The 24,000-nt window shown below is 48.3% G+C and overlaps 1 protein-coding gene across 1 annotated transcript in view; it reads left to right on the top strand.

The window, feature by feature from the left end:
- The first annotated feature begins 606 nt into the window (after positions 1 to 606).
- Positions 607 to 24,000, top strand: part of LOC118225200 (single-stranded DNA-binding protein 3-like) — a 34,785-nt gene continuing 11,391 nt past the window's right edge. The window contains exons 1-2 of the mRNA XM_035413289.1: positions 607 to 871; positions 17,347 to 17,419. Of these exons, the coding sequence (XP_035269180.1) occupies positions 816 to 871; positions 17,347 to 17,419 (129 nt within the window). The 5' untranslated portion in view covers positions 607 to 815. The remainder of the gene's footprint in view (positions 872 to 17,346; positions 17,420 to 24,000) is intronic.

Genomic DNA, 24,000 nt, shown 5'->3' with positions numbered 1-24,000 from the left:
TTGGTTTAATTAGTGGCACATGGCTTTTCAGATTGCTTGGTTGTGTCAATTGCCACACAATGCAAACTGAAGAGTAGGTTCCAGAGTAGCTTACATCTTAACTATTCCAGTTAATCTTCAAAATGTGTAAGGACGCCCACATTTGATAAAATAAATCAAGAGAGTGCGTGTCAGTTAAATAAAGACAAAAATGTCATATTTAAAATTAGGGCTGGCTAATAATGCCTAACAATGCCTTTTGGACTACACACGCAGCCATCTCAAAATACCATGGAAGAAAATTAGGTTTCCCCCTACCAAAGTTCACAAACGAAACATGGTACAATCTAACCTGTAGAACAGCTACACAACAGAAGCAGTCTTACATGGTATAATGTCATCTTCTACCTTACACGGATGTAAACGTACACTCACTAACAATTGAATATTACAGGAGTTCTACGGCTCGCAAATATAAAGCCCTTTAGCTTCCCGTCTGCCAATCTGAGTTTTCTCGATGTCGGTGCGTTTCGGGGACCAGAAAACATGGCACTGTGTGCGTTTTCCTTTAAGAAGCCCCCACCGTCTCCACAGCAGAGGGAGTGAGTACGAATTCCTGGAACAGTGGTTAAAAAAAAAAAATCCACCAGCGGTCTGTTTCAAGTTCCCCCAATAGAAACTGTGCCTGATTTGTGGCCAATGTTGGAGATGTAAAAAAAAAAAAAAAAAAAGGAGGAAAAAAACAGTAAAGGGGTAGCTATGGAGATAGAACGTTTTCCTGGCTGCTTTCTTTGACAGGTGTTGAGTGGGGTAAAAGTCTTAAAACAGAATCCAGCATGTACGCCAAAGGGAAAGGAGCCGTCGTCCCCTCCGATAGCCAAGCGAGAGAAAAGTAAGTGAAATTGTGCACAGTTACCGCGCGCTATCTGGATATTACGGACTCTCGCCGATACTTTCTAAACTATAGCTAGCTACCATTATTTAAATGGGGGGTGTGCAGTGCACGCGTTCCTTTCTTGTGTAGCGATAGTTTTATCCTGCTGCGCCGGGTCGCTATGATAACTTTTTGTTGTTAAACGCGTCCGTTCTCTCTTTTTTTAACTTATCATTTCCCGCTCGGGACGAGATTTTATGGTTGTTTCGGTTAAGGATCAGTCAAGAATCCTTAAACGTATCCGTGCCTTGCGCTGCAAATGCAGAGGCTCCGTTTTAATTCTACATATGATAGGAAAGTGTACGCGCGTGCGAGGATACACGCTGAAGTTTAGGAGTTGCCGCTGGGAACAATGCTTTTGCGGCGGGGCGAACCTTTTGCACTACAAGCATTGACTCTGCTGCCTTATTACAAATAGCCAGCGAGCTAATGTTTTGCTAGTATTGTGGATAGACCGTCTGGCTTGATAACTCTGTGCCTTACCTACACATGCGGTTTTACTAGATATGCATGATAGTGCAGTTTTGGATCAGGTATTATCTATAAGTAAAACGTGTCTCGGATTTTTTTTCTGAGTTTTTGGCTACTTTGTGTGTGGATACCATTTAAAAAAACCGATTCGTACTTCGCTGTTATGCACGCAAACCAACTTTTCAGACAACAAAGCAATGCTTAAAGTGTGCAGAACTGTTTTGGCTCGTGTTTCTGCGAGTTTATCAAAGTTGTATTGCAGATTGCTGCCCCTGTTGTAGCCGAGATATTAATCACTAAACCTTTTATCGAGTCGATGTCTGTTCAGCTGTGAATTAAACGAACTTTTCATTCACACAAGAACCTTAGATACAGCTGACTAGCTGGTAGCTCTATGTAACGCTGCAAAGCTTTTGAGTATGTATGTGGTACCGAGGGTCCAATCCTGAAGCAAAGTATCGAAGCATTGATAAATAATTGATAAAATAACCATAAGTAGTGCACGGTGCTATTTGGATGTTGTTTGTTATGTTAGGCAGGTACGACAGCATTGTAAACTTCCCGTCGAAGTTTGAACTGTACTACACTGGAGAGGGGCTGGATTGGTAGATAGGCTACCCCAGGTGGCTACTCAGTTTAGATCTCTGTCACAAAATATCAACTAGGCTGCTAAACCCACTGGCAGTACGAAAAACATGATTTGCCTGGTAGCAAGTTAACTACCAAAGCCCGTGACTTGTAAGTCAGAACTTTCCCCCCTGCGGTTGTATAAGTCTACCAAACCCAACTTGACTTTTTTTTTTTTTAAGAATACGAAGGTATTCTTCCAGACTGTCATTTCAAATGTTCATCAAATTTGGCCTCTCAATTAGTAATGCTTTTAAAATAGTGTTTTGCAGAAGTAAACAAACAACCTGTATTTTCTCGTTGGCAAAATGCTTTCTCGATCGCAGCTGGCTCCGGGAATATTGTTTCCTCCAACAGCAGAAATTGAAACGGTACGGCTATTGTAACGAGGACTAGCTCTAAACGCGTTAAAAAAAAGTCGAATTTAAGGTTGCTAATTTCTTACGCAATTAGATTTTAATGACCAAAGGGGCGACCCCTGACTATCGACTGAGAATGACAGTGGAACTTCGGTGAATGTTTTCTGTACGAACGCATTAGCTTCTGACGGAGCTTATCGCTGGTAGACTACATGTAGATTGTATGCTGTTAACTTTGAAGACGTTGTATGTCATTCAGTGGCCGGTCGAAGTGTTTATCTAACGCTCTCTTGAAAGAAAAATGCGGTGGCAAGTAGCTGTATAGAGAGGTGTAGGGTTAGTATCTTTTCCTATTGCTCTTTATCGATTGCAAGCGTAGTGATGTCATTTGGAAGTGCACAGTGTTTGAATGGGGGAAAGTTTGATTGGCTGCAGTTGCCTGTAGTTTTTCAGGGAGTAGCTACAGAAAGACCACAATACACGCCCGCATTCAGTATAATAATCATAATGGTGTGGTCATTATTTTCCTCGCACAACGTTTTAAGATCTTAAGCTGCAGCGCGCTTATGTGAAGCAGAAGCTGAATTATCTCGGACCATGAGCTCGTATGGAACAGAGATTTAAGTGTGTATGCCCCAGACGTGGATGCAAAACGTGCGGTTGTTTGTGCGAACGAAGTTTTGCACTTCCAGGTCGTGTGTGTGTAATTTCTGTATCGCCAGTGATTTGATTCGAATGGCAAAGAATAGCACCGTGCTGTCACTAATGCAATTATCCGGTACTTTTCTCCCGTGTTAAAGTTATTAGTGATTGTTCTTTCCTAAGACTTGGACAGTCCGGTGTGGTTCCACACAGTTGTATGAGGTTTTTGAGTCCCCGTAGAAATCAGACCGCTGTCGTTATGGTGTGCTGTCACAAGAATCATAGAATCTTAAATGTTTGAAAACACGGGAGACGCGCAGGTATGGAGCATATGGGATTACTGTTATAGCGGAAATAAATATTGACGCAATCTTACGGTAAAACTCGATGGCTTTAATGAAGTCAGTATCATGTAGATGAAAATGTTCTACATTTTGTTCTACATCCCTCTTTTGTTATAGCTGCATAACAAATAAACTATATTATTTTTTCACTGGTTTAATGTAAATTGTTTGTTGTGGTTAGCACCAGTTTTACTGTGCTTCTAGCAGCAACAGTTTAAAGCATCATACAGGTGATGATTAGAAATGGGCAAGTGCTCTGTGTATCTTCATAGTACATATGGTGCCATTCCTCAGTATTGGGAAAAAGTCAAATGAATATTAGTACGCAAAACATACTGTATATAATACAGACAACAACTTCAGGCACATATACAGGTCTTGTATAATTTACCCGCAGTTGATGGAACAAGAAATTCAAGCAGAATTGCTTAGTTTATATTTAAGTTCTGATATGTACAAATTAATGCAGTAGTGATGTCATTTGGAATTGCATAGTGTTTGAACGGGGAAAGTAAAATTACAAGTAAAATTAAAGAGTGCCCAAAAGTAAAATTGTTTTGCTTAGTTGTATGTGGAAATCAAGGCATTCCTCACACAACAAATGGTTCATTGTATAACAGTGGCCATTTAAATTCCTTTTGGGAACAAATGAGTGTACTGCATGAAGGAATGGTAGATTGGCACTGCACATCATCCAGTGATTTATTTATTCCAGAGTAGACCATTTAGTTTTAAAAGCAAGCTGTGAATCCAGTGCTTTTGCCCGTCCTGGACAATTCCCTCTCTCTTACTCTGAACAAGCTATACACTAAATATATGCTGCACCTGAGCTTAACTGTGTGTGAGAATTACTGGAGTCTTTTTAAAAAATAAAAAAAAAACTGGGAGTGAAAGGTGGGAAGATGTGTTCCTGAGACTTTGTGGGAGTAGGTATTCAAACTAGCATCTCACAGAGGAAGGCTACTGTCATCAGGGAGTTTGGAAGGAAAGTCAAGGTTCTATGAAGACGGTGGGGAAGTAAGCAGTTTTTAACCCTTTGAAAAGTAGGCTTTTTTGGAATTTTTTTTTTTTTTTTTTCAAAATTCTAAAGTCAGTGTTCTGGAACTCCCACTGCTTTCAGTTTTACCCAGCGGTGATTGTTACATCAGCGCTAGAATGATTCAGTTATGACCATTCTAATCATATGTTTGTGATCTCAAGGGGGCAAAATCGTTCACAGCAGGAAAACTGTGTGATCGGAGTGAATGACCAGTGAGAAAACTAGGAGTGAACTTCCGCTTAGCATTTTTTCCCCCAGTCTCGTCGATGGCTAGGGTGTATGCAGGTTGTTGTTGTTGTTTGCCGACGATCATGCTGGCTTAATTATTTGTGTACCAGCGTTTGTTCGCTACGAGACCACATCGCATTGTTTAGTGTTGTGACTCGAAAAACCATTTTTCAGCTGCCATTCATGAGCTTATCAACAAACAATAAACTTTATTTGTATAACAAACGTAGCCAAAGTGTCAGCTCACGTGAATGATTGTGCTCGTTAAGTAATTTAGAGTGGAGAATTCAGCGTGTAATCCAGAAGCTGATTTGGCCCCAGTTTTCCACCCCTTGTGGCCCAGTTGAAGGAGCAGGGCAGTTCACACTCTCTCTCGTGGATGTCCGGAATGCACGTGGGCAACAAGGAATAGGCAGAAACGCGAAAAAAAAGTTGGATAATTGCTTAAATAATCCCGAGGGTAAGGGATGTGTGATTACCTGCAGGGCTGGGCAGCATGGGACTCCGCCTATGCGGTAGTAGCAGTAGCAACTAGTTTCTCAATTTTGCCGACATGCATATTTTAAGGAACAGTTGAATGGTTTATCCCTGGGCTCACCAACCCTGTTCCTGGAAGATCTACTGTCCTGCAGGTTTTCAGTCCAGCCCTAACAAAGCTCACCTCATTCAGCAGCTAGAGCAGGGCTGCCCAACCCTGTTCCTAGAGATCTACCATGCTGTAGGTTTTCAGTCCAGCCCTAACAAAGCTCACCTCATTCAACAGCTTAGAGATCTCGCTGAGCTGCTAATTAGTAGAATCAGGTGTGCCAAATTAGGGTTGAAATGAAAACCTGCAGGACGGTAGTTCTCCAGGAACAGGAATGGGGGGGGAGTCCCGGTTTGTTCATTCTGTCATTCTCAGAATGCTAGCGTTGCTAGCGTTCAAGGCTCCTCTGACTGAGCGAAATGCAGTCCCTTCCCAAACCCCTTCTCTGCATGGACTCAGCTTGATTTAAGGGAAGGTCTGACCGTTTCCAGAATGATGCACACCTCTGTACTGTTGCCTGGCTCTCGGTGCGTTGAAATATTGTCGTACGGGGAACGCCGCTCCCGTGGTAAACAAAACTACAGCGTTATCTCGTGAATACCATCAGGTCAGCGTAAATCTCCGTTAATGGCCGAGTTGTATAGATATAACAGGAATTCATCCCTGCTATTCTTGTATGAAAGTTAATTGGATTTGTCCCCTGTAGTTTAAAAAATTTTTTTATTATATCGCAGTGGAGTAGCACTGTTATTGCATTACCTAGCCACCGTGGCAATTATTCCACCCAAAGCCGACCGCCACATCCGCGGTGATCTTTTCCGAAATAAAAAGCACTCAAATGGACACGCGCGATTTTCGTTACGCGATCGAGCGATGCTGGACGGCGGTTTTCGAGATTCACAATTTCAGTCCATTTTTTACTTCTGTTCCTTTGACACAAATATTCGGCGCATCAGTGAAAATAGCTGTTAATGTACGCCCCTGAGATCTATTTCGGCATTTGTTAGAATGGTATAAATTAAAATGAGTCCATTATCTAGGTTTTTTTTTATTTTTTTTTAACTTTGTTTTTGACGGCATAGTGATTAGGGTCTAAGTGTTGAAGTGAAATCACTGGCCCGCAATCGGTGAAGAGATATTAACCAGATGTTGGCCCTTTGTTTATGTTTTCGCTGATACTGGGTGGTAGTCGGGCCAAAAGTTGGGCCTGCCGTTGCTTTTCGGGTTCCTCTTGGCGCACTTTCGTGTACGCCGTCGATGTTCAACTGACATGCCCTCAGAATGCAATTACCGGGGGAAGATGTGAGGGGTGAGACTTCTGAATTCTCCTCTCTTTTCGCTGCGCGACGGACTTGGAAATAAGTTCAGTTCTGAGTCGGAAATACCACGCGTGGCCTGCGTTGATCAGCGAGGTGACCGGGTTACTTTTCTGAAATCCGTCAGGAAGAAGAACAAAATGTGCACGTCGAACCTGTTCCTGTACGTTACATTGCATGACGTTACGGGCATTTTAGCAGACGCTCTTATCCAGAGCGACTTACACAACTTTTTACACAGTTCATACATTGCATCCGTTTATACAGCTGGATGTATACTGAACCAATTGCTCAAGGGTACAACGACGGTGTCCTACCGTTTGCATCCGGGCATCGAACCTGTGACCTTTCGGTTACCAGACCAGCTCCTGCATTTACATGAAGTAAGCTATATGCTACATTTATATTGTTTTTTTTGTTTTTTCATATGAAGTAGGTAATAGTAGAACCCTTGCTAGTGCACTGATTTTTTTTTTTTAAACACTGGTCTGCAGTTAAAGAGGAATGAGAGTGAAATTTGTATTTGCAAGCAACTTTAGTATCGTCTGTGCTGTGTACATAGTACAGGCAGCGATGATAAGACAGTGGTCTCCAACCCTGGTCCTGGAGAGCTACAGGGTCTGCTGGTTTTCATAGTGACCCTGCCCTTCCTGAATCAATTAGAGCAGTTGATTCCACAGTTAACTCAACTCACCTGGTGTCTTGGGTCTCAATTGTGTGCTGATTTTAAGGTGAAAACAAAAACCAGCAGAACCCTGTAGCTCTCCAGGACCAGGGTTGGAAACCACTGGTATGAGATGACAGTGTAAGCCGTTTATGGTTGTGTCACAAGGACAGCCTCGCACCACGCAAGTTGATGCTTGTACTTCAGTGGTGAAGTTGATGTCTTCGCCTGTTCTTTTTCCTGGTGTATTCCAAGATTTTTTGGCGTCTTTCACGTTTGAATGTGCCACTGAAATGAGTGAGTGGTGAATTCCTGATGAAAAAATATCTTATTTTGTTGATTAGCAGGGCGGAAAAAATGCAAAAACAGAGGAGTCCTGAGTCCTGTCCTGTTTTGTGTCCGCTCTTTCTTTGATGGCCCAGCATCAGTTCACAAATCCCACGCAGCCGACACTAGACGTCCGGAGAGCCTTAAGAGTGTTCAGTAGTATAGTTACGCGGGTCCACAAAATATTATTCGGAATCATCAAATGTACTGAGTATCATTCAGTATTATCATAATCGGCAATAACTTGGCCAAGATTGGAGAAAATGACCCTTTTATTCCCCAGTTGTAAAAGGAGCAGTGACACAGCTACTGGAAGTGGTGCCATGGGAGTGTGAACTTATTTGGTTATAACCTTTTTTTTCTTCTTTCATGTGGCTGTTTGAGAGTCTGAAATGTCACTGGGCATCTATCATGAACAGTGTAGGCTACAGTACTTTCATTCCCACATGCAGTTCCCTACAGATTTTACATCCAGTTGGGTGCTTGGGATCCTGTTAGCCTCGGTGTGATTATACACATGCATTAGCATTAGGGGCATTGTGTTCTGCTGGTGAATATTAGGGGTGTGACGATACATCGATCTCGATTGATATTTTGGTTCAGAGGGCGGTGATTCCATCCATTCGAACGGCTGCCTCAAGAATCAAAATCGTATCCGATCCTGGAGTAGCCTGAGTAAATATGAAAGTAAATAGTAAATCTGAAAGGCCTCACATACAGGTATGTTCTGTGCGCTGTCATGTATGTTTTCTGACCACACAGGCCCATTGTGTGGGATAATGAGTTTCCAGGGAAACTCCTGCTGTGATCATTCATGGGGTAGATCATTGATTAATTGTGTGTTTTTGTGTTTTTTTCCCCCCATTAGGCAACCTGTTACTAACTTTGTAAACTTAAACTTTTCTAGTACCGGTCCTGTGGTGCCTACAGGCCCATGTGACCCACATAGTGGATATTTTTGAAAAACCGTTACCCTCTCTCTAAAGCTCTCCGTGAAAACGCTTGTTGTGTGCGCGCCCTTCCGTATTTATCCGAGTGTGGATTTTGCGGTGAAGCTGACTTGCGGGGGTTTAGCCTGTCGTCCTGCCGCTTCGACGGACAGAGGGGGGGGATCAAGGGATTCCTGGAGCTACGGAGGGTCTGTCCAGATCGGGCTTAGCGAGCATCGTCCCAGAAACGGACACCTCGTGTATGTACCCCTGCCGGGGTAAAGCGGGGCGTAAATCGGTTAGGTGAAGGAATTCGCCAGGGCGGAGCCCAGGAAAGAAGGGGGGTGGAGCGGTTTTTTGTGCGCCCCGTCAGTGCAGATGGGCTTAGGACGGTCTCTGCTTGTGACCGTTAGCGCTGCGCTTCCCGAATTCGCCGTCCCGATAGCGTGCTTTTTTTTAGCGCTTCGTCGCCATGGCAGCGATGCTTCCGTCCGGCCTGGCCGGTGTACGGCGTCAGCGCTGGTCGGCGCTACAGGTGACCGTATGCGAGAGAGACGAGAGAGATTAGACCGGGAAAGAACAAAAAGCCAAACTTAAATACGGAAAACTGGATGTCTCCGAGAATCTCTCAGTGATTAACTTTTTTTTTTTTTTTAGCTGTTGCTTTTCCGAAGCGTCTCAGTTGTGTTGTCAACAAGGCTCTCTTAAAGACATTATAAAATGTAGCATTTTTGTAGTTGGTAGCATTCGTGGTTTTTGGATTAAGTAAAAGGATGTGGCCTGCTTCGATCAGTGGTGTAGCTCGGTGGAATGTGACATCATCTCCAGGTAACGATTGGCGCGTTCTAGCTGTTTTCACTATCGCACTGTAAAGGTGATGTTTGTCCATGTCCGTCCTTGTGGACTGTGAGACACCCTGGATGTGGGCTTCTGTTTGTCTGCAGCGCAAGAGCTGTGTAGAAGCTGGCATAGCCCTGGACAGCTATAGACCGAGGATTAAGTATGGGATTCTGGGATCGGACTTGTTTACCCAGAATGGATTTACTGAGCCTGCTTTCAAATCACTTCTTGTCATGGGTGGCAGCAAAATAAACGTACAAATTATTAAGCCTATTTGGCCAGGGCAGGAGATGGCTTGTCTCCACAAAGTTGTCTTTTAAAAAAAATAAATAAATAAATAAATAAATAAATAAAATTTTTTGCTCGCATAATTGACAAATTTTGCATAATGCATGAAGCAGCCGATACAGTAGCCAGACTCTTGCATGTCCCGTGATTTCTGCTGACAGAGTTACAGTTAAACCTCACTTTTTTTTTTTTTTTTTAAACATAAGACATAAAATGAAATTAGCCGAAGTGTCTGCGTTTTGGATGGCTGAACTTGGCTGCGCCACTTTCATGTTGAAAGCGCAGGTAGTCTGGACGCCTGAGGCAAGATGTCAGGTGTGCTCGCAGGATAAGGTGTGTGGGGGTGTGTGTGTGGGTGTGGGGGGGGTGTGGGGTGTGTGGTGGGGTGTGTGGGGTGTGTGGGGGGCACTCTCATTGATGTTCGGACTCGCTCAGCAAAGCCGAGATGGAGGGAGAAGGAGTCGTTCTTCAGCCACCTCCCACTGTTGCTCTGGGAAAGAAAGAGAGAGAGAAAGAGAAAGTGAAAGAAAGAACAGTCACAGTTGTGCAGCCACATCCCCTCTGACAGTTCACTTTCAGTCGGAAGGCAGCTCAAGCTGGCTGCCCCGTGGTTCTGCTCTCTATTGGCTGGGCTGATTGTGTTTGGGTGCTGTTGGGTGGCTCATCTGGGTAAGGCGGTGAATCCAGACACTGACGGCAGCACCTGCAGGGCGGTGTGCGGTCGGCTCTACCATCGCTCAGGGATCGATTGGGGGGGGGGGGGGGGGTTTCACTCGCCCGAGATTCCGGTGTCTCATTACAGACCGGCCTTGTGCTCACGTCTGACTGCGGGGCTGCGTGTGACATCTTCTCTCCAACCGTATCCGCCTGAGCCCGCCTCGCGGCCGGCAGTGTGATGGCGGCCGACCACCATCCCCCCCCCCCCCCCCCCGCCCCCGCCCCCTGTACCCCGTACGCGAGCAGAGGCTGGAGCCACGAACGCCGCTAACGCTGCTCTTCGTTGGCAGTTTTGAAGCCTCGGCAAAGTGAGCTCCTCGTTAGCTGCATCACGCTTTTCGCCTCTGACGAAACGAGGGAGAGGCCGGAAAAGACTGCCCGCTATCGCCGGCCTGGCACCCGACAGCCTCGGTTCCAGGTGTCCCCTCCCGGAATAGACCCTTGGAAAAATGAGAGAAGCGATTTTTCAGGATCGTTGTGGAGGATTTGCTAGCCGAAATGTTACAATCTTTCGTAACGCTGCCTCGTTTCGGATGCTGCCGAGCATAGCTTTGGCACAGCTCCGGGTTCGAGCCGCGGGTGATGTCGTCGAAGCGCGGTGGCGTCCTGTAAGGACGTGTGCGATGTCAGGTGGTTGCGACTGTTGGCCTCCTGATCCGAATCGAAGTCGTTCCGATGACGAATCGAGGTAACCTGAGATCCCTTTGGGGGAAAACGAAAGCAGTTAGAAATCTGAAGGGAGGGAGTGAGAGGGGCGGGGCTGCCGGGGGGGGAGGTGGGGGGGGCTGTCTCCGCCCCTGAGCGAGCCGGGCTGCTCTCTCTGAAGGAGCGGAGAGCCGCGGTGGCGGCCTGCGAGCGCAGCCCGGTCAGCTTCCCGCCATTTTCGCTGGAGGGCCGGGCCTCCTCCCTGCCGCAGAGGCCGCTCCTCCCGAACAGGGCTCCTGAGGAAAATCTTTCACTTTTTATTACGTTTTTTAAAATCCTTTTTTTTCTTTTCCCTCCCTCACTGTGGTGCAGATCCACTCCTCCGCGCGTTCTCTCTTCTGGGCCTCTTAAGAGAAGTCCCCCCCCTGGTTTCTGGGGGCGCCTCGTCGAATCGGCGCGTTTTCCGTTCGCGCGTCTGACGACGCGTCGCGAGGGATTAGCCTGTCGGTAAACACGTCGAGAGGTGCGAACGGAGGGGCGTCGTGCGTCGAACACGCGCGCGTGGGGGGGGGGGGGGAGGTTCTCCGGCCTCGTTTAGGATTATGAAATGTGATAATTAGGGTCGTGGCCCCCCTGACTCGAGAAGTCCGGTCTCTTTTGAAGGAGCGCACTCGACGAGACCGCGTAGGTAGCCGGCGAAAGTAGCCGACGTTTCCGAGCGAGTGCGAATGAGGAGGAGTCGCGATGCTGGAGATGGGTTGAATGCCCTCTCTTCCAAGTCCTTTCTGCTGCAGGAGACCTTGGCTGCCGCTTCTGACACCGCACTGGCAGTTTTTATAAGTGGTAGTAAAAGGTTTGGTGTACCGTCGGCATGTCTGTTCGGGGGGGAACTGTGCTGTTCTCCTCCTCCTCCTCCTCTCTTTCGTGTGGCTTAATATTTTGACGTTCGCTTGATTCGAAACGCACTGTACAACAAACTGGAGCTTTGTGACCCCAGAGTGTACCTCTTATGGCGCGTAATGGCTGCTGCTGTGATACAGTTTGCGGAGTGTGACCGTGGAATCCAAACTGCAGTTTGAAGACACAGCTGTGCAGTTAGGCCTGTATGGCTGTGTGTGTGTGTGTGTGTGTGTGTGTGGCTGCTGCAACCTCCTCTTTTCTTGTTTTATGTTTAAAGCACAGAAGGCTGAACTTTCTTCTGTTTTTTTTTTTCGGATCTCTCTGGCGAGATCTTCTCTCATCTCTCCTCGTCATCAGATGGCGAAGACAGCCTGGGCGTTGAGTGGTCCCTATGACCTCATCGCAGAAACCGAGACCGCCACCGTGACCAGTACCGCACGTGCCCCCTCCCCTCCCCCTCTGTCCCAGCGTCAGCCTTACCCGTTCCCCAGCCGACCTCCGTGTTTCCCCCCCATTCCCGTACCCTTGGACAGGATTTGGCAACATGGCCTCGTTTTAATATTAGCCTTACCTGTAACCCACCCGATTTCCCCCGTTCTCCCTTTTCCTTGTTCCCCCGTTCCCATACCCTTGGTGCGTCCCGGAACAGGATTTGGCAGCCTGGCCTCCTCCCAGCATCAGCCTTACCTGCACCCCACCCGACCCTTGTTCCCCCCCCCCATTCCCAGGACCGGATTTGGCAGCCTGGCCTGGGCAGAGTTCCGCTCTGCGCTTCTGACAGCCTGGCACACGGTGTCCCTTGAAGCCGAGGCTGAATGAACGATTTTAAATAATGCACCGGGGGGGGGGGGGGAGGAGCTGGTACCCGCCATCCGGGCTGGCAGTCCCTCATCACATCCGCCCCCCCATGAAAGTTTCATCGCGTGGCTCCTGGGATTCCTCTGCTTTTATGAGCCCCCACCAGCCATGGGGGAGGGCTGGGGGTGGCGGCCGGCCCAAGCGTGGTCGTCCTTTTTCAGTTACAGACCAACTGCCACTCCTCCTTACCAACCGGAAGTGCCGCAGCATAGTAACAGTTTTACTAACTAACGTGCAGAACGTGCCATTTGAGAGTGATGGAGAGAGAGAGACACAGAGAGAGACTGAGAGAGAGACAGAGACAGAGCGAGATAGACGGAGAGAGAGAGAGCCTGGGAAAGAGAGAGGCAGAGAGTATGAGAGAGAGACAGAGACTGAGAGAGAGACAGAGATGGAGAGATAGACGGAGAAGGAGAGAGAGACAGAGACAGAGGGAGAGAGAGAGACGGAGAGATAGACAGAGAAGGAGAGAAAGACAGACTGACTGAGAGAGACTGAGAGAGAGACAGAGACGGAGAGATAGACAGAGAAGGAGAGAGAGACGGAGAGTGGAGCCCGGAGGAGCCTCTAAGAAACCGCCAGCCCACATGAAGCCTGTTGTTAGGAGAGACTTTAATTAAAGTTGGCGCTCCACTTTAATTATTCAAAGTGTTCGTGCTCACTGTTATAACTGCTGTTGTGTCTCGTCTGAGCTGCTGGAGACGCTTCACTCCTTCTCTTGTCGTTTCTCCGACAGAATACGGCCCTCTTTCCCCTCTTCCCCTCACGGGGACCTGTTCTCCTCTTTTTTTGTTTTCTTTTCTTTTCTTTTTTCTTTTTTTTTTGGAGGGGGCGTGCGTGCGAAGCTGAACTTCACTTCGAGACCTGGGTGGAAAAGGGACTCTTTGTGAGCTTCGAGGGAAAACGCATTGCTAACCGCCGTCAAATCGCACAGTCGTTTTGAAAGGAGAATTTGAATGGCGGATGCCTTCTGAATGCTGACTGAAACCCGTTTCTCCGGAAATATGCGACGTGCAGGATTTTCCCTGGGTGTCAGAAGGGTTAACGCGTTTTCAAGATAATTATTTGGTCCGACTTTGTGATTCAGTGATGTCAAATCCGCTATTTTTGTGGTGAGTCACCGCGTGAGTCAGCCTTTGCTTCAGGCCTGTCCTCAAATCGGCGCTCCGATTGGCCGGCTGCGCATCGGCTCTCGCTGCTATTGGCTCTCCCTCCTTCCGTCGGCGGTTGAGCCCTGAATTGGACCCCGAAAGCAATCGTTGCTGTTCCTCCTCATTCAGATCGGCGTTGCGGTTGGGGCTGCAGTTCACACTGCAGAGTAATTAGTCTTAAATAAACTGCGATGGAGTGCATTTTTACTCCCGAGTTCCTGCTTCCTCCCTCGTCGTCTCGTGTGAAAGACCGCAGGAGTTGAACTCGCGCTGCGTTTAGCTGTGTTGATATGACAGACTTAGTCTATTTTCTCGCCCTCCACCCCCCCCCCCCCGCGCGCTCGTATTGAGTTTCAACACACCTCAGCCCTGCCCTGTCTTATGCATACACACAGCCAGACCAGAACACACACACACACACACACAGCCAGACCAGAACACACAAACACACACACACACAGCCAGACCAGAACACACACACACACAGCCAGACCAGAACACACAGTCACACACACAAATGGACCATAATACACACGCACACAGATCAGAATACACACATACCTACACTCACACACACGCACACACACACATACACACACACAACACACACAGCCAGACCAGAACACACACACACACACACACAGCCAGACCAGAACACACACACACACACACAGCCAGACCAGAACACACAGTCACACACACAAACGGACCATAATACACACGCACGCAGATCAGAATACACGCACACCTACACTCACACACACACACACACACACACACACACACATACACACACACAACACACACGGACCAGAATACACAGACTCACACTCATGCACACACACAGATCAGATTAGACACGCACTCAGATCAGAATACACCCACACTCACACGCACAACACACATACACACGCACACACAGACCAGATTACACAAACACTCAGATTGGAATATACACACAGACCAGAATACACATGCACTCAGATCAGAATACACACACACACACACACGCACACACTCACATCAGAGAAATTGTTTATGGCAGATCACTGAGTGCCTTTTTCTGATGAAACACTGAGAAAGTCTTAAGATATCCCATTAGAACAATAAGGCCCTTTGAAAATGTCCCTCTTTGGGAACTTGTTGATAGCTTTGTTTAAAAAAAAAAAAAAAATTTAAAAAAACAACAAAAAAGAAAACATAACTGCATATTTTCCTTTGCCCCCTTTTTAATTAAAAGGATAATAATTAAGATTTGTTGCGGAGAAGCCTCACGCTGCTCTATCTTTACACTTTCATATTTCACATAATTTATTTGTTAAACCATTTTCAGCATTTTTTTGTTTGTTGTTTTGTGTGTCTGTTCGTCCGGCGGCGGATAGAAGCGCAGCGATGCGTTATCGTCGGGGGCAACGGCACGCTAACAGACTCGGCCGCTAGCGCGCTGATGCAACGCCGCGCGCTGAGGGTGCAAGAGCGCCGGCGCGCAGGTTTTCGGGGACGCCCCGGTCCCGCTCGGGAGAGAGTCGTAGGTGTCGTCGGAAAAGAGACGCTTGTCTGCGGTTTGTGCGAGAGCGCGCCGCCGCCGCCGAGGCTCCCCCCGCCGCTCGGACGTTTTACGAACGTGACCCTGGCGTGAACCCGTCAGCGAACGACGTAAACGGTAAACGGACTGCATTTATATAGCGCTTTCATCCAGAGCGCTTTACAATTGAGGCCTCTCATTCACCAGAGCAGTTAGGGGTTAGGTGTCTTGCTCAGGGGACACTTCGACACGCCCAGGGCAGGGGGTTTGAACCGGCAACCCTCCGACTGCCAGACAACCGCTCTCACCTCCTGAGCTATGTCGCCCCTACGTGCCACCGCGTGACCTGGAAGCACAGTGTTTTTATTTTTTACATTTTTTTATTCCCGTGGTTACGTGCTCTTTGGGGACTTCTGCTGCGTTTGCTTTTGTACAACCCCCCCCACCCCCCCTCACTAAATTATAAACTATTAAAACGAAATGTTTATGAACAAGCAAGCTTTTGAATAGTTGTGCCACCATTACATTACATTACATTTATTTATTTAACAGATACTTTTATCCAAAGCGACGTACGAAAGTGCATTTCATGGTCAGTGGAACAACTACAAAACACGGGTTCGATAAGGACCGTGTAGCGATATCAGCCTGCGAGTAGCAGGTCTGTGTGATGCTGAGGCGTCTTCTCTGCCTGTCAGCGACGCGCTGTCAGTGTGCAAAACGCACGTTTGGAAAGTAGGGGTTTCCATGCTCGACGAGATGCTTTGATGATGGGGGAGCGTGCCTCCGGGGGCCATTTTGAATTTGCGCGAGAACCTTTCGCCTTCCCAGCGCCTCGGACCCTTTCATTACCTGCGGAATGTCGGACGGAATGAGCGGCGAACCCGTCTCGGCGAACCCGTGGTGGCAAGCGAATATTTTGGAGCCGCTCAGTTCTCGCTGGAAGTCTCGCTCTATTTTCGGTGGACTGTCGGGGGGGCGGGTGCCCTTTCTGTGCTCCCATTGGGTCCTGTTGTTACTCCCCCCCCCCCCCCCCCCCCCCCCCCCCCAGAAAATCACACTCACCACACGAGAGGTTTGGGGGCAAATACGGTACTCTGTGAAATCGCCCCCGTTTCTCCCCGCGATCTGGGCATGTGCGGGACAGCGGTGATTTCCCCCTCCCCGGCAGAGGGAGGGAGCGAGCGGCGGGGCGACGGGGCGGTGGCGGGTAATCGGCGTCCGAGGCGGTGGAAAATAATGGACATAATGAAGACTAAAAATGACCAAAAAAAAAAAACCCAGGAGAAACACGGCTTCAGATGTTCACGCGTGATCACGCTGATGGGTGTGGCTGCGCTGTGGGGGTGGGGTGGGGGTGGGGTGGGGTGGGGTGGGGGGGTGGGGGGCGTAAAAACATGGGTGTCGTGTAGCGGTCGCTGCCGCCGTGAGTTATGGGATGCTGTGGCTTCGCAGCCTTATCTGGCGCAGTGATACGCGGTCGCCCCCGGTGACCAGCTTCGCGGTATTCCCCCCCGTACGGCGCATCCGTAGATTTGCATACCGCTACAGATGTACCTTTTTACGGTGTTTTTCTGTGTGCGCTGGATCATGACCGTTATTCCAAACTGCCCCCCCACCCCCTCACCCAACATCCCCCCTTATTCTCTGTGTCTGCCACACTGGCCTGTAATAAGAAATGCACTGGAGCGTTTCTCCTAAGAGACGGGGGGTTTGTGTGGGGTGTGGGGTGTGGGGAGTGGGGGTGGGGTGTGGGGTGTCGGGACTGGGAGTGGGGGTGGTGTGGGGTTGGGTGTGTGGGGTGGGCTGTGGGGACTGGGAGTGGGGGTGGTGTGGGGTTCGGTGTGGGGGGTGGGGGTGGGGGTGGGGGTGGGGGTGGTGTGGGGTTGGGTGTGTGGGGTGGGGGTGGGTTTTTCCCTCGTGTCCTGATTTCTCTGGGGAGGAAGAAGTGGGGGATGGACTGCTCTAACCTTTTGCTCTCTCTCTCTCTCTCTCTCTCTCTCTCTCTCTCTCTCTGTATCTCTCTCTCTTTTCCAGGCTAGCTTTATATGTGTACGAGTACTTGCTGCATGTCGGGGCCCAGAAATCAGCACAGACCTTCCTGTCGGAGGTAAGCGCCGTCTCCGGACCCCCCTCGTTTCCCGAAATAAACCCGGAGGCTTCGGAGGCCTCGCGTCGCTCGGTCGCTGTTGTCGGGCCCGGGACGGCCACAAGGTCGCTCCTGGGTCACGCGCCGTTGTGTAATTCCACGGTGACGTCATCGGTCAGCTTCAGCAACGGTTCTCCTTTTCCCCCTGTTTGACCTGGCGACCAGATTCCCCGAGCGTCGCTTTCTAGTTCCACTTCTTTCTTTTCTTTTTTTTTCTTTTTTTTCCTTTTTTTTTTTTGCAACATTTCCAAATGTTGTAAAATGTGAAATGCATTCTCAGGCTGACCTGAACGCAGCTGCCTTTCCAATTTGTTAAGAGTGCTTGTTCAGCAGGTAGTAAACGCTATGAGATATGTCCACTGCCCCCCCTCCCTCCTGCCCCCGCCCCCACCCCCCACAAGCCCAAGAGGGGCAGTCCCATTCCTGGAGGGGGCTGCCTTCCACCTTCAGCACCTAATTTTACATTTTTCAAGTCGTTATTTGGATGGGGGAGGTCACCTCGTCGGGTTTGCCGGGTGTACATCGGCCCCTAATTGAGACAGGACTCTGAAAACCTTGCGGGACCTCGCTCCCTGAAGGACCGGAACCTTCCCTTCCCTCCCTGCCCGAATGGCGACATTTCATGATGGAGGCCTTGCTCACTCAGCAATACCTCAAAATACCTCAAACCTTCACAGAATTAATAAACAGGCGCCCGCAATCCAGTGCGTACCTCTCAACGAGGCTCCGCACCAGAGGGAAGTAATCGACTGTGCCTACAGACCTGCGTACGTCACACTCAAGTGGGGTTTCCATCCCGACTGTTTTAATGCGAGTTTTGGATTTGCGCATAAGTAAACCCAAATGCCAAAACATCTCTGAAAAAAGTTTTTTACGTTGGGCCGAGGTGGAAAAGTTTGCGCGTCAATTAGGGTGTGGTGATGGTCGATGGGAACAGATTTTTTGAGTAAACGATGACTCGACGGTTACCTGAGTCACATGCTTCCCCTCCAGGAAGCCCAAAGAATGTCATTAAATGAGCCGCTGCATGCCCTCTTCCACACCTCTGGGCTGCATGCAATACAGCCATGTACAACCGAGAGAGGGCCGCTATGATCGCTCTTCCACGAGCGAGTATGTCTTGCAAACTCTCCATGACCGTGTTGGGCTGGCACTCCTTTGATTACGTGATCTCGTTGCGCCCCTCTCCGGAATATTCGCATAATAACGACAGTTGGTGGACCGGCGAACCCATTGGTGGTGTTTGCAGACACAGTTAGCTCGTTCGCCAAAGGGTAATTGGTGGAAACAGAAGGCTGCATCTGACACCCGGCCCTCCAGGACTGGAATCGCCCGCCCCTGATCTCGGGCATCGATTGGCTCAATCGAGTTCTCGCGCCTTTGTTTCCGAGGCCTAAATTGAAAGGAAAACGAAAAACGAGAACAAGACCAGGTCAACACCCGGTATATGGCTGGACCTCTCCGGCAGACCAATGGTGTGACTTCATCACTCAGTCAGTCACTCACTCAGTCAGTCACAGACATTCGCGTTTGTAGGGCTGGCCCCGCTGTTGCGGTCCAGCCAAAAAAACAACAGGCACTCCTATCATTGGACAGTGTGTCCACTGTACCCCAGTGTCCCTGTACAAATCACTCTGGAGATGTCCTAAACCTTACAGAAGTCTTAAATTAAGTTTCCCCTCCCTGTACAAATTCCCTCACTTTGTGATGCCGTACAACTTGACATGAGTCATTCAGCCTAACTGTGGCTCTGAGTGGCGGTTGGAAAGACCGTCAGGTACTGTGTTTATTCTTTGAAAATGAAAGAAAAGCATTGTGCTCAATACAATTCTTAGAAGGTGCTGGTTCTGTCTAAAGGCAAAAAAAATAAAAAATGAAAAACTAAGAACCAGCTTTTCTGAAAGTGGCTTTTTAGCAGGCCACATGCACAAGTATTTGTGCACATTCATTCTATCATTCATTCAGTCCTTTTTCAGTTGGCCAACTGTTCATTTCCTTCGCATTGATAAACTGATTGCTGCCTAGTGCTTGAGGAGAAAGAACTTCGATAAATAGTTGAAATTATAATGATTATAAAATGAAAAGTGTGAATTGAAATTAATTGAAGTTTTTTCTTTCGCTGCTTCACCATATATATTATTACGTACACACAAGTGCGCGCTCGCGCACACACACACACACACACACGCACGCACACACGCACGCACACACGCACGCCTACATATCTACTTAGATCCCGTATCATATGCACGCCACTTGAGTATTCAGACTTTTGTTGTTATGGCAACTACTATGCATGTATGCACCGTGCAGATGGAATATGAATCTTATCCAGTCGTGCAAAAAGTATTCCTGGGGTGGGCTGGGGGTAGCTCCACGGGCTACGCAACGTGAGCCTCCTGCTAAGCTGTAAGTTTGCAGAACCAATTAATGCACAGCACCTGAGAGAGCCGCGGAGGCTAATGGCTCCAGAGCGCGGTTTATGGCGTGAAAGGGAAGGTAAGAAAATGTGTGCGACCAATTATTATTAATGGAATACATTTTTTTTTTGTCAGATGAAGGCGGGTGCTGTGAGTTATGATTATGAGGGCAGCTCTGGTCAGTTTTTTTTTTTTTTTTTTTAAACGATGAATGGTTGGAATTATGATCTGGTCCACCCACCATCTGTTCACCAATTCTTTTTTTTTGGGGGGGGGGGGCTGATATTATGACACTTGGTTCAGTGCCGTATACCTCACACCAGGGCTTCCCGTGACTGTTCCTGGAGATGTACTGTTCCTGGAGATGTACTGTTCCTGGAGATGTACTGGTCCTGGAGATGTGCTGTTCCTGTAGGCTTTCGCTCCGACCCTAGTCTCGCGTAGCCAGACCCATCTCCACACTTTGTTTCAGCGCTGTGCCAGCGCTGGAGAAAGGTCTGGCTCAACCCATTCTCATTCCGGTAATGGGGGGGGAACACGCCCTGGCTTGTTTGTATTTCTTTAAACCAATCACAGTCGTCCTGGGCGGCGCTAAGCCCAGGATGCAGCGACGGCGCCCTCGCAAAAAACGGTAACACGCAGATAGCGGAAGGGGAGGAGAATTCCGACTGAAATAGTCGGCCAATGGCAGGCTTGTACCCACAGTCTATATCCTGTGAGTCAGACTACTCCAACCCTAACAAATTGCATCTCATTAAACAGCTAGAGCAAGGCTGCCCAACCCTGCTCCAGGGGATCTGCCATCCTGTAGGTTTTCAGTCCAACCCTAACAAAGCACACCTCACTCAACAGCTAGAGATCTCACTGAGCTGCTGAGTAGTAGAATCAGGTGTGCCAGTCTCGGGTTGGAATGAAAACCTACGGGACGGTAGATCTCCTGGAACAGAGTTGGGCGTCCTTGATTCTACACCCTACAGTCTTCGAGCACACCGCACCCCGTGAGGCCCTAAAAGTTTGGGGGGCCAACTTTGGTCTGGATGGGGCCGTAGGGCTCGCTCCAATCGCTTATCTCAGCCGTCCTCTTCTCCCCGGGCCAAAACTGACCCGGAAATCGATGGAGGTCCTCATACTTTAAGGACATTCCGACCTGTTAATTCAGGGCTGCCTGACCGTGTTCCTAGGAGATATACCGTCCTGTGGGTTTTCATTGAAATCCTGACAATGCACACGTCGTTCGACCGCTAGAAAAAAAAAAAAAAAAGAACCACATGAATTCGGATCCGATCGTTCTCAGAGCGGTCACGTGACCACAGATCGGAAATGTACCCGATCTAGGACCACGTATGGACGTGACCCAAATCTGAGGTGGAAAGATAAGAATTTTGGGCTCTGAAAATGCAGCTCATGCAAAAAACAAAAAAATCTGATTTGGGGCACTTCAGTCTTGTAATCTGAACGTTCCCTTAGTCAGCAACCAGTTTAGGCCCGAGAAACCAGGTGAGGGGAGTTAATCGGATAATTAGCTGCTTTGATTGGTCCGTAAGTTGCTGAGCAACAACAAATCGTTCAGGCCATTCAGGTCCTGGTTTGGCCACCCCCTACGCTTACTTGCAATAGCAATTTGCTGTGTGACTAAAGGGGGGGTGCTGCACCCCAAAACCCAAAATTGTGCCGTGGCGCTTGGGGCCCGATGCTCTGCTTTTTTTGGGCAAACTGGCTGACATTAAACTGGCTGACATGCTGGTCACCAGTCGGCACCCTGAGCCGACCAGAGGAGGATGGGTTTCCCCCTTGAGCCCGGTTCCTTTCCGAGGTTTCTTCCCATCTGCCATAGGGAGTTTTTTCCTTGCCACTGTTGCCTTAGGCTTATTCCTGTGGGGGTTTAGGCCAAGGTTGTCTGTAAAGCGTAATGTGACAACTGCTGTAAAATACGCTGTACAAATAAAATTTGATTGAATTTGATTGATTTCGGCGGCGGTGGCGACGCTGACGCTTCGGGTCGCTCGGCGTAGGAACGCCCCGAAAAAAAAAAACGCCGCCGCGTGCGCGAGAAGTCTGATTTCAGTCGCCGCTTCTGGAAGGGCGCGTCGGGCGAAATTGGTTAATAATACGTCCTTAACCCCCGAGACCCGCCGAAATAATAATCCTTTTTCAAAAACTGCGAGGAAAGAATCTCTGCGGTTTTTATCCGGCGTTTGTTTCAGATACATTTTTTCCCTGTCCTGTCCCGGCAATCCAGCGCGGTAATTATTTTAATGGCGTAATGGTCCTAGCGGCTCGGATTCCTGTAATTCTGTCTTCGTTTGCAGTTGTGTCACACAGATCGGGTTTTTTTTTTTTTTTTGTTCTCTCTCTCTCTCTCTTTGCACTTTCACGGAAATGAGTACGTGTTGGGGTTCTGTGTTCCGCACCTGGCTCAGTTACCGAACCTGTTTTTTTTTTTTTTAAAGGGTACAGAACTAGGCCTCCTTTCCCCCTCACTGGCTACTTTGGGCTACCCGGGAAAATTTAAGGAAATTGTCCACAAAAACCGGACCATATCCCCCCGTAAGACAGGGGTTCCCCAACTTTTTTGTCTCTTACAACCCCAAATGAATGTTCACAAATTTACACGACCCCAACACCTCACCCACACTCGCTGACTGCCTAACACCACCGTTTGGCCATGACCCATATTGGGGATATTCTGTGACCCCTCGTGCCTCATTGCTTTGTTATAGTTTGGTTGTTGTGATGTTTCACGTGTAGTAGCCTGCATTCACATATTTGAAAGAGCAGGGGAAAAGAAAAAAAAAATTTTCTCCAAATTTTCAGGTGACCCCACATGCCGTTGTCACCCACAGTTTGGCCACCCCTGCCATAAAATGTAGGCTATCCCTCAAAACCTGCAGTAACCTCTGTGCCTTTATGGAAAATAGCCATTTAAATCTTTTTTTTATTTTTCAAACCCAAAACTGACTGACATCTTTTTTTTTTTTCCCAGAGTAACTTTGTAATGAAATGTGTTGTTCGGTTATGTAGAAATTGTGTAGAAATTAAATGAGTCGGTCTCCTCAGAACTGAACCAGGCTTTTGTTCGATGCTCAACAGCAGAACAGCAATGCAAAGCAACAATAGGAAAGTAGTCCTTCTCAAAATTGTGTTCCCTTGAACTGTGATGTTATCTTTTCGCCCATTTTTGTGCATTTGATGTTTTTTTCACGTGAGCTTATTTTCCGCGTCGAGGAGCGACTCCTGAATGTCATAAGCCATGTGACGCCTGCAGTCTTAACAAAAAAAAAGAAAACTCAGTCATTAATTATACAACTAATTCATCAAAAAGGACGCGAGATCAAAAGAAATTCAATCGCTTCGCGCTGTAGGGAACCGAGCGTGTCAATCATTCAATCAATCCCTCTCTAACTGACACTTGATGGCTCGCGTTCCTGTACGCCCACATTTTGTGCTCCTGTAACAGGCGAGATCTGGGGAGGGGGGGGGATCAAACACTGCGTCCCTGCCCGTCAAACTCCATTCTGCGCTGTGATTGGCCGGGCAGCTCATTGGCACATGCCACTAGCCAATGAGCTAATGATGCTCATGGCAATGTACGCAGCACTGGCGAAATAACTATGCTCTGCTTCGCTCGTTCCCAAAAATGTATTTTATTGCGCACATTTCTTTCTTTTTAACGTACATTCCATGTATTCATTCCACTGTATGATTGAGCCATTGAGCTTTGAGTACTTTGCTTAATGGTACAATGTCAGTCTCCCCCCCCCTCCCTCCCCCAACAAGCAGAGTTCCCTGCACTGTCACCTTAAACTTTTTAAAAAATTTATTAAAGTTGCCAAAGTGTGAAAGCCAGAGATGATGCATTAAAGACTTTGACAGAAGAGGAGGAGGAATGCTTGCACCCCACCCGGCAGCAGGATGGGTCGTTTGGTGCATCCCGTTTAGTTTAGTAGGTGTAAAGAGCCCCCCCCCCCCCCCCGGTATGGCGCGTGTAGCAGATACTTTCCCGCCATCTCCCGGCAGCGGGGTTTGTGTGGCACTGATTCAATTACCCGCCGTCAGTCTTAGTACCCGCTCTCTCGCTCTCTCTCTCGCTCTCTCCCTCTCTCTCTCTCTCTCTCTCTCTCT

Source organism: Anguilla anguilla, chromosome 4 (assembly GCF_013347855.1).
Source record: "Anguilla anguilla isolate fAngAng1 chromosome 4, fAngAng1.pri, whole genome shotgun sequence".
In the NCBI taxonomy this organism is placed as follows: Eukaryota; Metazoa; Chordata; class Actinopteri; order Anguilliformes; family Anguillidae; genus Anguilla; species Anguilla anguilla.
The sequence above is the reverse complement of the archived record's forward strand: the minus strand, read 5'-3'. Positions and strand labels throughout refer to the sequence as shown.